Raw genomic sequence first — 15707 nt, 5'->3', positions numbered from 1 at the left:
TGATGACCTTAGCTGCAGGTGTTCCTCTCTGTCATTGACCACTTTCCTGAATAACTACTTTCAAATAAAGGCTGCCTCAGCCAAAAACCCTTTGAAAAAAGATATCCTTTATTAATTTACTTCTTTATTTGAAGTAAACTAAATGATTTGAGTAAGACTGACTTAGATTTGTCATCTTAAACATACTTAATAAATTTGTTAAAAAAGAAAATTAACAAATTGAGTTGGATAATTATGATATATTGAATTGGTTAAACTTAATAAATTAAGTTGGATGAACTTCATTGAATTGCTTGTTACCAATTGAAGCAATTCAATTAAGTTGGTTCAACTAATTTCTTTTCAGAGTGTACATTGTTGGTACATGTGCTCGAACAATGAAGCTGGTGGAGCAACCGCTCCCCAGCGGGTCACTAAAATATGTTTTTTCTTATTTTTTTTGGGCACAAATGCATGTAAACGAGCTTATATGCAATACAGTTCCTGTATGCAATACAGTTCCTGTATTGCATACTTTTTTGTTTGTTTTAGTGCAGTTATGTGCTTATAATGCGCTCCTTATTATATGCTTCAACACAAGTTTCACCAGAGGCTGAGATTTTTTGTTGTTGTTGGGTGGGTGCACTTAAAAGTGTAGCTTCTTATTCCTACACCTTGAAATAATTGGGCAGGAAATCATGTGCAAGGAACATATTATTAAATATGAAACACTCGATTTACAAATATATTTTACGTTATTTTGTTTTGTGCAGGCCAAGGGAGACTAGCTGTAGTTTTTTCCCCTCCACTTTTCTCACCCATTATTTATTTTTTTTATGACCTTTTACTTGCTCTGTTCTGCAGTGATAGCTGAGTGGAGTGCGCTTGTGACATTTGTTTAATTAGAGAAAGTCTGAGGAGGCAGTTTGATGTAATTGTGTCGTGAGCAAAACACAATAAGGCTGAATGTGTGGTTGTGCTGTTAACCACAGATGTGCAGCAGAAGACGTGACTGTAACTTAAGTTGAATGTTGCTTTAGTTAGATTTTAAAAAGTCAAAAGTTGCGTCTGTATCTGTGTGGGCTTGTATTGTTGGGTATCAAGTTTTTTTGCATAGATGGGGAAATAGTGACGGGAAGTTAGGCTCTTGAGGTACAGGTCCCAAAGAAGAGCCGACTCCTTTGTCTCCCAAACGGTTACTAATTAGAAAATATTAATATTTTGTATGTTAATATGGCTTTTAGGGTTATTGGGTTAGGGTTGCCTAATTTTATGTATTTGTTCTGTTACATTTTTTGACATTCTTAATTTTGTGTAACGTTTTTGTCAAACTTTTAATTTTCATTTAACAACAACAAAAAAAAAACAACAACAACAAAACACTGCTGAAAAAATCTTTGGAACAGAACCATAACAGAAACAGAACCAAACTCAGAAACCAAACTAACCCAATAGCAGCAAGATGCTGCTTCCTTCAAGGGTTTTAGCAGCATACTTTCCTCCTCACCAGTGTCCACTGACTGAGGGGACGAACAGATTATCCACCTGACTGTCTCATCTGCTCCCCTCTCTGTTTTCACATGATCAGATATTCTCACTTTAGACCGGCCACAAGCCCGCTGTGCTGCTAATTAAGATAAATTTCTGCCATGACTCCATCACTCTCAGTGAGTGAGCCAACTCTTCTGATTCACTGCAAAGCATCAGCTTTAAGGCATCATTGCTGGGAAGGAAAGGTCTAACTTTGAGATGCTTTGAGAACGTTATACTTTGGTCCATCTGATTATGTAATTTGATCAGTTACTCAATACTTGAATGTACTTTTTACCACATACTATTTTTTACTCTTACTTAAGTCATTTCTTGGATACCTATATTTTGCTTTTACTTGACTAAAAATACTTTCTTACTTGAGTAATTTTTTTTTTGTCTACTCTGCCCACCTCACTTAAATTGAAGTTTTTGCAGCTGACGGCTTGTCACCAAAACCAGATGTAATCTACTGACGGAACATGAGCTGGAACAGATATACAGAGGGAAAAAATTACAAATCACAATTAGCTGTGATAAAGTATGGAAAAAAAGAGTTTAATCTAAATCTCTATATGCCGCACACAGAGTAAGCCATGTTTAAGTCAACTCTCAAATATAGTCTTTTATTCACGATAGACTTGGAGTAAATTAACAAATTTAACTTAAGGTGTTTGCACAATACATCATGTAAAAACGACCTTAATCTATTGTGGCTTGAGTCCCTCAGACATGCTAACCTTAGCTGGAGAATGTGAACAACCACAGCTAAACGTTGATTTCTGTTTCGCTGAAAGGGTTCAGCTACAGCTTCTCTTGATGCTTCAGTTTTAAATTTGATTTTGCCTGCCAACCATTTTCCTTTTGACTTCATTACACATATTCTTCAGTTCAAATATATTTGTTCTTCTTTTTAATCACTTTTATTTAAAGTTTTATTATTTTTTGGAATGTTCTGAAAAGATCTTACCTGAAATACACACCTGTGTGACGGAATAAACTTACGTTATGTACAAAGATTAACTTCACTGTTATGGAGGAAGATTGTTTTCAGTGTAGCTTCTTGTTTGTCTCTAAATAAGCACACGCCAACAAGCACCAAGTAGTAGTCCAGTGTTTTCACATTTTAAACACTACTTAAGTGCTGAGGTCCTTAGATTGTACACAATCAGGGCAGAACAGAAAATCTTACACCTTTGTTTTGTAGACAGATCAACTGAGTTTTTTTGACCAAAAAATACATTACTTCAGACTTAAATTCTGTTTTTTAAACGTTGATTGCAGTTTAGCTTCTTATTTGTCCGTTTCAATATCCACACACCTAAGGACATGTTCCCACAAATCTCAGACATAAGTACTCGTTGCTCGTTTTGAGATTTCACTTTTACTGACATGAAGCTAGCCTGGATGAGTCATGCAGCCACATTGAGAAGGGATTATTCCTGTGAACAGTGGATTATTTTAGTTTCCAACAGACACGAATGTGTGTGAACAGTCTACATCTATGTTGACTTTCCTTAAACCCAAACAGTATGCTTGTGTCACTTTGTAAACAAAGGCAAAACAAGAAAAATCCTTACCCTATTTCAAACACACAAACGATGACATCTGAAAGAAACAGCATTATTTTTACTGGCTAACTCATTGTGTTATTCTTGGCTACAGCAAGAACGAAACAAGAATGTTTTCTCCACTCCTTTGCTTGACGGTTTATATATTGTCCTTTCCTGCCTTTTGTCATGGTTTGACATTTGTTAAAGTAACTCACAAAACACATCAACAATATTTATTTAGACAGCAAAATTGCTAAAGAATGTATAGATTGCTTAGTTAACTTGGTTCTAGGGGAGGCTTTCAGGTACAGCAAGAATTTTGCAATGAATAATCCACATGAATAATTTGTGATGAGTGGGTTAAAGGCTGATGAGGTCTCTGGGGAGAGCCCTGGGGATTGATGGATTGAGGCTGGTTTCGTGCTTCATTGTCCTCATAAATATACTTGTACAGTTGATGGTTAACCTAAAGGATTTTTGAGTTGTCGAATTGCTCAGAGTAATTTTCTGCCATTTAATGGTGCAAACATTTGGCTTACTGAGGATTAATTTCAGCATGTCTAGAGTCTGAGTGTCATTTGCCAGGAAACCCCAGGCTAGAAAAGACAGGTATGCCAGACCACAATGACAGCAGGCTAAAAGCAGTGCGCTTTACATTTCATCACGTAGTTGTGGAGTTTGTACGTCTACATAGAGGGACTGCAAAACCATTTTGTTCCCCTCCTATGCTCTCTTCAAAACTACAAACAAGTTCGCAAAAGAACGGCCTAACTCACTGTTTTGCAAAAAGTAATATTGCTTTGCCTAAATCATCTTTTAGGTTTTTTAATTACCTTTGACAAAAAAATGACTTAGGCCATTATTTTAGGAAGGTGACAATATTTTATTTTAGATAGCCAATGAATCATAAGACTTAAAATAAGAAAAAACAAATAAACACTTTAATTGATCAATTATTATTTCTCTTACTATAGATGTAATCCAGTGCACCAATAATAAAAGCTATTTTCTCATTTTCTTTAGAGGGTTCTTCAAAGTAGACAAGCTTTAAGTCAGATGTTCAATAGTTTGAATGATTAGTTGATGAACGTCAGCTGCAAAAACTTCAATTTAAGTGAGGTGGGCAGAGTAGACAAAAAAAATGTACTCAAGTAAGAACAGCACTACTTCAACGTATTTTTAGTCAAGTAAAAGCAAAATATAGGTATCCAAAAAATGAGTTAAGTAAGAGTAAAAAATAGTATGTGGTAAAAAGTACATTCAAGTACTGAGTAACTGATCAAATTACATAATCAAATGGACCAAAGTATAAAGTTTAGTGAAATTTGGAGATTTTAAGAACAAAAATAACAATAATTCACATAAGTAGCAAAAAAATAACAAAATCAGGCAAAAGAAAAATGTTTCCAAATCAGTTTCTTTCAATAAAAACATATGAAATCTTGATAAAACCTGCGGTTGTGTGTCTGTCTATGGTGAATTTTTGATTAGAACATGCTCTTCTCATTCAGTGGGTAGAGAATTCAGTTATTTTACTCAAGTCGGAGAAACAATACTTCATAATAAAACTACTCAAGTAAAAGTAAAAAGTATAGGAAAAATACTCTTAAAAGTAAAATTTTTTCAAAAAAGTTACTGAAGTAAATGTAATTGAGTAAATGTAACTGGCTATTACCCAACTCTTATGATCACACACAAAACAATACTACTTTATTTTGAAATTCTGCCTGAAATTTATCTTGCTCTATAAATTACTGTAAATACATTTACAAGCTGCTGCAGCCCGGCATAAAGACAGCATCAAACAGAGGCAGACAAGACGAGACGGTCGTATTTTAGGGAGATAATTCAATTAAACCCATAAAGTAACATGCATTATCAGTTATCAGTAATGTTTGAACGCCTGTGTGAAAATGTATATAGTGCAGAAAACCCCGAAACAAAACCAAACCAAACATCAGGGCCCTGATTCAGAAGATGGGCTTAATACATTCTTAACAGAAGTCAGTTATTCTGAATAAACCTACCCAACTCGCTCTGTGATACTCAAGATTTCACATTTTACAGTACATGAAAACCCTCATTGATTTGGACTAGGTGATCAAATCAATCATTATTTTAGTTTTTTGCAGACCAGATGTTCAAATGTTCTTTTGACGTCTGTGAAACTATAAAACTCAACATGCAGCAACAGACTTGAACATAAGATTCTGGGCACCGGAAACTGTTTTAACAGAGGTTCATAGAAAAGCAACAACAAAAAAAAACCCCCACATTGAGCTTACTTGCAGATTTTATCATGCTTACACTTTCAAAGGAACAAAACAGATTTTTTTTCAAGTCTGAGAAGTCTATTAACCACATTTTAGTATTTTTCTTTAAAAACTGCGGTTGGTGTGAAATTGATGTTCACACCAAGATAATTTTTTTCAGCTCTATAAATTACCTTGCTTGAGTTTAAATGAAAAATAACGTAAAGTAAATTGAAATGCACCTTAAATTAAAATGATTATAAAATATAGGTACATTTTCATGCTTTCCCCTAATTGTGTGCCAAATAAAATGACTTTTGAAATAAAAACTTATCATTCGTCAAAATAAATTACATAAAATAAGCTTGTTTGTAAGCCATGTGCAGTAATAGTGCTTCAGAAATTTTGTCTTTCAGGATTCTATAGGTCTAGTGTCGAAAAACATTGTAAAATTTGAAAAATACTCCAGATTGTTTGGAAAATACTCCTTATTGTTTGTTATTTCAGATAAATCAGCCACAAACAAAGAGGACATAGCTTTAAGAAAAAGGTTGCAGGGAGAGACATTTACTTTTTAAAAAGTTGCAGGATAAAAATAAAATCTGAACAACTACGGTTGGACTTCAATGAAATATAAAGTTTTAAACCATTCAATAAAACATGTTTCCTCATAATAAGCATCATATAATACTATAGGAGTTACAAAAGGACTGGGACAAAAGTAGTAAAAAGCAGAGATCGATGAAAAGAATTTAGGTTAAAGGTGATCTTTTATGCCTCCTTGAATAAGTTAGGATTTGTTTATGGGCTATACAAAACATGTTCGTTACATTTTTTTGCACAATTATTCTCAGATGATGAGATTTCACTTTGCTCAGTTCTTCTGATATGAGCTTTCAGAATGTGATGTGTTAGTTCCTCTTATCTCTGTAAATCAAAATAAGTTGCTGCTTGTTTGATTGCTACCAGATGTGGAATTGTGACTAGAATCTGAGTCAGAGCAAAACTCTTGTCTTTTTCAGCAGCCATTGTACAGCATAGCAGCGGTGAAACAAGCTCACAAACATGCCTGAGTTCCTGCTTGGGTTGCTTGGTGAGGAGTGGGGGTTCAGCTAGCGTTTCTAGGGAACGGGCAGTGCCTTGTGGTTGAGACTTAATAATGTGGAGGTTTTTGAAACAGTTCATTTTCCAGACTACAAAAAAACATTAACTTGCTTCTAGAAAACAACTGAGAGGGGTTTTTAAGCACTTAGATTGTTTTTAGAAGGAGTAGAGACCAAAATGAAAATGTAAAAAATTTGCAAAAAATAATTGTTTCATAATGGATTCAGTTTAAGGATAATTTGCTGACTTTAGTAAACACTGTCCTGATTAAGCCACTTTTGATGGATTGTGAAGAATTTTCATCCAGTTTGATCGACATTTTACCTGAGGGACAATGAACTCAATGAAGATCAGACACAGGAAGCATTATTAGTAATAGTTGTATGAGTACAATAGCTGTTAACTACACCCTCCTTTTATGGCTTAAACGTATGTGGGTGACGGTTGCCAAATGTAGAAGTTGGTTTGTTGTAAGGGTAAATTTTGCACAGTTAAATAAGTTAAACAAATGGAAAACTGGTTGTAGTGTTTCAATTTTTAGAGGGTCAACTTCACTCACTGGCCACTTACAGAACTTCTCAAATTCTTCATGAAGCTTCGTGTTGAATCCGGTTGTACGTATTAGACAGTTGTTGCTAGTTGCTGCAGGTTTGTCAGAGGATCTACTATTCCACCACATCAGCTCAGTGCTCAATTGGATTGAGTTTTGGTGACTGTGGACGTTTCTGTACAGTGAACTTATTGTCATTGTCGAGAAAGCAGATTGAAAATATTTGAGCTTTGTGACAGAGTGCATAATCCTGCTTGAACTTGTCGTCAAAAGATTGAGATAGGGATTTAATGATGAGGGGAATGATTAAAAGCAGTACTCAAGTGGGTTGTGTCCTTTCCATTGGTGTTAAGAGACATGAAGTAGGCAAAAAAAAAAAAAAATAGATAAAAATATCTCACACCCTCACAAAAACGGCACACTCAACCTTTGATACCAGGTAGAAATGGATCCATTCACAGCAAACTCTGATCCTACTATCTAAATATTGCAGCTGAGAGCAAGTCTCATTGGACCAGGCGACATTTTTACAATCTTTTATTGTCCACTTTTGATAATTGTAGCTTCAGGTTAGATGTGTCCTTTGTCCAAAAATGCTATTCCAAAGACTTTGCTTGTATCACACTGCACTCGGCTAATTCTCCTCTTACATCTGACATCAACAAGTCATTTTTTTCACTCACTCTCTCTCAGATCCTTCTTTGATCTTCTTGTTAGCAGTTTCTGATACTCACACCATCCCTGTCATCCAAAGTCACTTCAATCTCCTTTGTGACACTCAGCAGTAAGTTATCTTCACCACATCTACATGCCGTAGTAGAGCATCGAGTAGCTGGCATGAAATGGCTGGCTGAAATGCTGACATATTGAATTGTTGAAAAGATGTACCTAATAAAGTGGCCGGTGAATGTATGTGTGACATTATTTAAAAGTTAGGATTCTCACAACAGATTTTAAATGGTGTTTTAATACACAAACTCCACAACTCATGAGTTAAGTTATATTGAAGCGCAGATTTGTAGTGACTTCATAAAAAAAATGAAGATGAACACATTTGCAGTGAAAACTATTTGATTCATCCTGTACTGTTGAATGCTTTTGCGTAGAGATGAGTGGTCTTTCACTTCCTGAAGTCTAACACCACTTCTTGTTAAGAAACCCCGACAGTGACGTCACGCAGAAAGCCAATATAAAATCTCACACACACAAACGCAGCTCTGACTAAAATGATTCATCTCAGCTTCTCCAGAGCACTTCTAATAGTGTTTTCTCTGAGCACTTGGACTAAAGGAGAGAAAGAAAATTGTGGAGATAATCAGTATGTAAAAAATGGACGTTGCTGTGACAAGTGTGAGCCTGGTAAGTGTTAAAGTTTTGACATTTTTAAAGCCCTACATAAACCATGTGAAAGCAATGAATAGTTTTGCGCAGGTGTTTTGTGTTTTTAGATCTAATAATAACATTACTGATAAAATATACTGAGTATTAAAATACTCTTGGAGTTGACAAAATGTGTTGTTTGATTGGAAGGAACATATATGAAGGACTTTTGCTCTCAAACTCGGGAAACTGTCTGCATAGCCTGTCCAGAAGGGACTTATGCAGAACATATCAATGCCTTTAGCAGCTGTAAGGAATGCCCTTCATGCCAGCAAGGTAACACTTTGCATGTACAATAACAATTCATCTAACTTAGTGGCTCAAAGCAAATATAAAAAATGGTTGGAATTCTTGTTTGTCTGCAGGGTTTGCCGAGAACTGTACCAAAACCACAAAGGGAAACTGTCAGTGCCGACCTGGCTTCCTGTGCTCAGACAAGTCATGCTCACTTTGTGAGGAAAGCAAGTGCAGCGCAGGAGAGGAACCAATAAAGACAGGTGAGAGTGGACATATTCAGACATATCAAAAATTAATTATTTGGTGACATGAGATATCTGTGTGTCATCGACTAGGCTAGAGCTATTTACATATTGTCACCCTCTTAGAATAACGGAAATCACTTTTTTGCCAAAAGTGATTTTTTTTTTTGCATGTCATTTTTTGGCAGATGGTGAGGTGGTGATTGTTTTTGCCAAATTCACTTTTGGTGATAAATGAAATGCCATTATTTTAGGAAAGTGACAATATTACTCCTTATCCTTCACATGAGAGTGGATGGCATTAGAAGTTTGCCACCCCTACGCAAAAGGAAATGATTAATCTGTCTGTCTGTCTGTCTGTCTGTCTATAGAGTTGGAGAATGGAAGCTATTCTTATAAATGTGAATTTAAATGCCGTGAAAATAATTTCTTTGATGCAAAAGACGACACCTGCAAGCCGTGGACACAGTAAGACACATTTCTTAGCATTTCTACCATTGCTGTAGGTTGCAATATAAAGTCATAGAAAAAAAAAACTTATGTAAATTTGTAGGCAATGCACTACTGGAACCAACTCTTAATACCTCAAGTGTATAGAAGCAAGTAACAGCATGTATTTTAATCTCCTTTTTAACAGAAATTGATCTTTGGTCCTTTATTTTTGATTGTAAAGAAATTGTGGGAATTTTAAGCTAATTAAATGCTTTCTCTGAGCTCAAAAGTTTACTAAAAATACAGAAAATGCCCAAACTTTTCTTAGATCACCAAGTCTGTGTCAAACGAAAGCAGAGTTTTCATGCCAAATGAAAGGAAAATGATACATGGTTTTCAATATTTCTCACAAATAAAAGCATGTAACACATTCTTGCCTTTATTCTCCCCCTTTCTAACAGCCCTAAATAAAATCCAGTGGAACTGATTCCTTCTAGAATTGACCAAAATAGTATGTATAAAGTAATGATAGCCCAGTGTGTAATTTTTTTCAGTATATATACAGCTACTCTGTCAAGATCTAATAGGTTTGCTAAAGGACATTACTTAACTTAAAGCACAATGAAGACCAATGAAAAGTGCTAAGAGACTGAGGATAAAGTTGTTGAGAAGTTTAAAGCAAGAGCAAATCTAGAGATCTGCAAAACAGGTGGAAGAATCTATCCACATATTAAATGGAAGAGTGGGAAAAAATAAAGTCTTACTTGTTTTCTTGACTGTGTCATGCGTTTCTACTGTGCGTAAAATTTCCCTGTTGGGAAAATAAGGTAGTTATTCTATGGTATTCGAAAGTTATCATTAAAATAAAGCCACAAGAGATCCCCACCTGTGGTTTGTGGGGAAAAACCAATGTAGGGAAAAACCAAAGATATTGAAGTATGAGCTGTGGTAAAATGAGACAAAAAGTGAACACCTGCAAAAAAAACCCATGGCATGTACCAAAGATACTTAACTCAGTCTTATTGGTACATTACTTGAACCTTCTTCGATATTTTCAATACAGTAAAACAGTACAAAATATTACAACACCATAAAAAGTCTCTTGCTCAAAATCCTTAGTTCACTTCTCATCTGTGTCAATAAATATGTTGGTGCTGACTTTGTGTCATTGTGTACAAGTTAGACAGTTAAATTGTTTAGTCATGATGTCAATATAACAGAGTTCTCTGGAGGGATAGTTTGATGTGAACTATTGCAGTATCTTTGATGACAATTATTGTAAAATGCAATTGTTGGAGATTAATAGTAAGATCCAAATTTACGCTTAATATTTGTACAATAATTTGTTGACAGACTATGTCTTCGCTGTATGGAAAAGGCAACACTGCAGAGCTCAGAGAAGAAGAAAAAACAAAAGTAGAAATGGGAACGTAGGACAATCTTTTTAAGGAAAACTACTCATGCATTTCTGTAGGAATTAGAGTGCAGTATTTCTACACCTGATTTCAGAAAACTGGTTGATTATTTGTTGATCTAATGCTTTACTTTGGTTGGAGAAAGTCTGGATTCTCCTGGGAGCAATGTACCAGTTTTGGACAGATTTAGAAAAAAAACAAAAACAAGTTTTGATATAGGAGGCAGCATTGTTGCCTTGCAGCAAGAAGGTTCAGGGTTCAAATCCTTGCCTGGGGTTTTTCTGCGCTTGCTTGGGTTCTCTCTGGGTACTCTGGCTTCCTCCCACAGTCCAAACGCATGACTGTGAGCTTGACTGATTTCTCTAAATCCTTCTTAGATATTGCTATGAAGACTGGATAAGCAGATTTGAGAATTTCAATTCGGATCTAAGAAATGTGCCAAAGTGACTGAGGAAAACTCTAACATTGCTCTGAACAGTGGTTGCAGAGTCATGCTGCTGGATTGCTTTCTTCAGCAAGGAAGCTTGTCAGAGTTGATGGAAAGATGGAGGAGAAACATACAGCCAAGGAAACAATGGAATGGTTTGGGACCAAAGCATGAATTTGCTATGATAGCCTTGTCAAAGTTAAAACTTCAATGCAACTGTGAATCCCAATTCAAATATATTTTCAAGGCACTGTACCCATTTCTTGCCATTCTTTTTCTTCTCATGCATTTTATAGTGGCAACAATCAGTGTCACTCAACAAGCCACCAAGAAATAATAATTGTACTTGAGGAAAAGGAAAAAATGAGAAAAACTGTGTAGCGTGATAAAGTTTAGAGTATCATTAACATATTGTATGATTTACAGATGCAGTACAAAGGGACTTGCTGAAGAGAATCCAGGAAACAAAACTCATGACGCTGTTTGTATTGGTACGTTAACATGTGAATACTTCCATGACAATATTTTGGCTGTAATTTCTTCCATGTTTCTCCCATGCAAAATTGGTAGGGTGGATAAGATTCTCAAAGAGTTTCTTAAGACTCTGGATGTTGTGGTGCTGTGTTCATTGACATGACTCTACAATATCGTGTGATATTTCCCCTAGATTGGCAGACCAGGGTGGCGGTTCTCATATTTAAAAAGAAGGGTAGCAGAGTGTCTTCCAACTAAAGGATGATCACTCTAATAAGCCTCTCTGATAAGATCTATTCAGGGATTCTGGAGAGGTGTCATCTGGATAGTTGAACCTCAGATTCAAAAGGAACAGTGTGGTTTTTGTCCTGTCTGTGGAACACTGAACAAGCACTACACCCTCAGAAAGGTCCTGGTGGATACATGGGAGTTCACCAAACCAGTCTACAAGTTCTTTGTGGATTTGGAGAAGGTGGGGAGTCCTATTTGGGTCACTGCAGGAGTATGGGTTAGCAGGCCCTTTGATGTAGGTTGGTAGGTCCCTGTGTTACCGGCACCACAGCTTGGTCTGCTTTGCTACCAGTAAGTCAGGCTCATTTTTAGTGAAAGTTAGACTCTGTCAAAGTTGTCCTCTGTCACAATTCTGGACAGCTTTTGTTTTTGCAGCCAAAGTGTTGAAGAGATATGTTTTGGTGGCCTCTGGATGGGGTCTCTGCTCTTTGCAGATGATGTTGTCATGTTGGCTTCATCAAACCATCATCTCCAGTTTATGCTGGAGGAGTTTACTGCTCAGTGTGAAGCAGCCGGTGATGAGGAACAGTACCTCCAAATCCGAGAGCATGGTCTTAAGTGGGGAATGGGTAGAATACTTTCCATGGGTGGGGGATGAGGTCCTGCCCCAAGTAGAGGAGTTCAAGTTTCTCAGGATTTTTTCTTCAAATGAGGAAAAAATGGAGTGGGAGGTCGACAGGTGGATGGGTGCTATGTCTACAATGATATAAGCGCTGTACCGATCTGTTGTGGTGAAGAGAGAGTTGAGCCAAAAGGCAAAGCTCTTGATTTACCGGCTATCTATGATTTACTCTCATCTATGATCACAAGTTTTGGGTAGTGACCAAAAGAATGAGATTGCATATACAAGCGGCTGAAACTAGTTTTCTCCACAGGGTGTTTGAGCTCTCCATAAATAGGATGAGAAGCTCAGTCATCCAGAAGAGGCACATCGAGCAGATCCAGTTGAGGTGGCTCAGACATTTGGTTAGGGTGTCTCCTGGACATCTCCCGACTGAGATGTTGCAGGCATGTTCTAAGAGGAGTAGATGCAGGATGCCATATGGGAGGGTGAGGGGGAGTCGTTGAGGGAAGTCTGGGCCTCTCTACTTAAGGTGCTACTTCCATGTCTCAACCCTGGACAAACACTGACTGATTGACTGGCGGATGGATGAATATATGATGAATTGTCAGTCTTAGAAGCTAACTATTATTTGACTTTTTTCCAGATTCACAAAGAGATGGCAAAGACTATGACAATACTCACTGGATCATGAGCATTAGCTTTGTTTTTCTCTCCCTGACTCTCTTTCTGTTAATGTTTTACGTCTGCTCAAAGAACCTGAGGAGGAACCAGAAGAACAATGTTGCAAGTAAACAAGTTTAAGATATTTTAACTCTGCAGAACATATTTTCATCAAACATAAATGAGTTGTTTTTGTCTGCACACATGCAAGAGTGGAATAATGGATGATGATACTACAAAGCAGTAATTTATGAAATGGCAATATTACTGAAAAACTCATAAAGTCGCAGGGTAGAGAAAAAAAAGGCTTTATCGTGTTGAATAGCTGTCAGTATTCATTTAAGATAGCCCTAAAACACAAGTGGCTTTAGTGACTTTCTTCCATAGGGCTCAGAGTTAAAAATAAGTTGACAAGATCTCTTAGTTGGATGCTTCGTAAGCTAAAGAGGGTCAAGCCTCTAGTTAAGAGTCTGGAGGCTTTCCCGGCATTTTTCAGATAGAAGAAACCCTTGGGGCAAAAACATGTTGGATGGACTATTTGTCCTTTTTGGCATCGGAACACCTTGAGTTCCCCCAGAATGAACTAATAGCCCCTGGGGAAAGAGATGTCTGGGTGTCCCTCCTGGACTTAAAGGATGGATGGATAAAATCCTGTAAATGAAACCTGAATTCTACCTCATACATATTGAAAATATTTCAACTGCTGCATTTATGGCACGCTGTGTGTCGGATTGGAACTACAGTGTTTGTTAAAAACTTCTTATTTATGGGCATTTAGGACAGTTCCTGAACGTAGTATAGGAAAGGGGGGTGTAAAATATAACTGATGTGACAGTTGAAATTAGCAAGTTTTTAATTGAGTTTTGAATATATTGTAAATGGAAAGTTAATGTTCCTTACTTGCTGCTGGGAATAGGGAGATTATTTTTCATGCCTAGTAGGGCACTGCATTTTATCTGGCTGAAGATTTTAGTGGATTTTCTGCATTATGATTGGTTTAGGGGCGACAGAAGCAGTACCACTCTTAGAAGAATCAACATTATCTGTAAATATTTTTCTAGTATTCTGTCACTAAATTATGTCTCTGCCTCAGGTAAGACTTCAGTCCAAGCGGTCTCGTCCAAAACCAGTGACTTCCACCTTTCAAAGGAGGAGAGCGGACTCAAGCTCGTCATCCAGGATGAACTCAAGGACTGTTGCAGTGTGACTCATTTGGACTCATCACTTTTTCATCAAGAGATATCTTGTTCGTTCTGATAAGCTATGACTACCACTGGAACATGTATGGATTAGTGTACACACCACATTGAACCTTTTGCATTTTTTCCGGTTAATGCAGCCACCTTCTGTGTGACAGATGAACTAGCACAGAATTTAGAGACAAACAAAAATCTGAAAAGTTGGTCAGTACTTTGACTAGGCAATTCTGACACATAAATTTGCTTTGATATAAAAACTTTTACATTGCAACTCTGGCTGCAACTTTATGGTTGTAGCATAGGAAAGTGGAGCACTACTCCAATCTCTAGGTTTTTGTCCTGTGTTTAATTCAGTAATTCTTAGAAGTCATCCGTATTTAAAGGGGAAAAGGCATGTTTTTTCCAGCCTAAACTTATTTTTTGATCAGTCCTACTAGAAACATAACAATTTATGTGTCAAACATAAATGAAATGTTGTTGTTAAAATGTTTATCACCCCCAACTGTATTTAAATGTTATGTTAATTTTAAGTTTTTGATGTTTTGCTGAAGAAGCAAAGAGGTTGGTTATTTATATTAAATTATTATATGTTTGTTAAAGCATTTTAAAAACTGATATGAGCTTTTAGAATATGAACATAATCAGAACTGGTCCTGCTAGTTCTAATGTTACAAGAAATTGCTTAAACTTATGTTTTAATGATTTTTAAATCACATTTTTTTCTTATGATGCAATATTATATGATGAGAAATGTTTTGTAAGGCTTAAATGGGAAACACCATTATATGAGCAAGTTAATTTCAATCAGCAGGATCATCAGATCAATAGTTATAAATAGTGAAAAATACACTGAAATGTATGTATTAACTGTAATTTATTAGTGTTTTGTCATATTTTCTCTGTATTCATCAGCTGGATTTAAGGGAAAATTATAATTTCAAGACTCATCATACTTATAAATTATAGACTTCCGGTTCCATTTCAAAACAATTGAAATGGAACTGCTACGAAGTGTACTTTTTGTCTTTTTCAAATAAACATTGCTTAAATCGCAGTATTTGTGATGAGTTTACTTCCTTTATTCTGGAAAAAATAATAATTGGATATCAGTATATGTTTCTAAATTTCACAAATATCCATTGATATAAGAGTATTTATTTATGTATTTATTAGTTCTCATCACTTCTGATCCTTCACTCAAGACATCTTCTCTGAGCTACAAATGCCTTCTGAAGAAGATATGCCCCATTCCAGACCAAAAACAACAAATCAGAGTCATGAAGAGAGTCAGGAGGAGTCACCCAACCTCATGCACTTCCATTGTTATTTATTGTTATCAGTGGCTATGATTAGTCTGAACATTCATGACCGGCTCTGCTGACTTAGAGAAGTTGTAGCGGTAGCAGAGAACAAGAGG

General features: G+C 36.3%; 1 protein-coding gene across 2 annotated transcripts; it reads left to right on the top strand.

The window, feature by feature from the left end:
* Window positions 1-8209: 8209 nt before the first annotated feature.
* Window positions 8210-15217, top strand: tnfrsf18 (tumor necrosis factor receptor superfamily, member 18). 2 transcript variants are annotated; one of them, XM_008408696.2, is made up of 7 exons: window positions 8210-8327; window positions 8499-8624; window positions 8714-8845; window positions 9199-9295; window positions 11528-11592; window positions 13185-13218; window positions 14185-15217. In XM_008408696.2, exons 2-7 carry the CDS (start codon window positions 8507-8509, stop codon window positions 14186-14188), a joined length of 450 nt encoding a protein of 149 aa, XP_008406918.1. In that variant the 5' UTR covers window positions 8210-8327; window positions 8499-8506; the 3' UTR covers window positions 14189-15217. The 2 variants fall into 2 exon arrangements, with proteins under 2 accessions (XP_008406918.1, XP_017160179.1); XM_017304690.1 differs by having other exon boundaries at window positions 13075-13218.
* Window positions 15218-15707: the final 490 nt, after the last annotated feature.

This window comes from Poecilia reticulata, linkage group LG5, assembly GCF_000633615.1.
Source record: "Poecilia reticulata strain Guanapo linkage group LG5, Guppy_female_1.0+MT, whole genome shotgun sequence".
Lineage (NCBI taxonomy): Eukaryota > Metazoa > Chordata > Actinopteri > Cyprinodontiformes > Poeciliidae > Poecilia > Poecilia reticulata.
The sequence above is the reverse complement of the archived record's forward strand: the minus strand, read 5'-3'. Positions and strand labels throughout refer to the sequence as shown.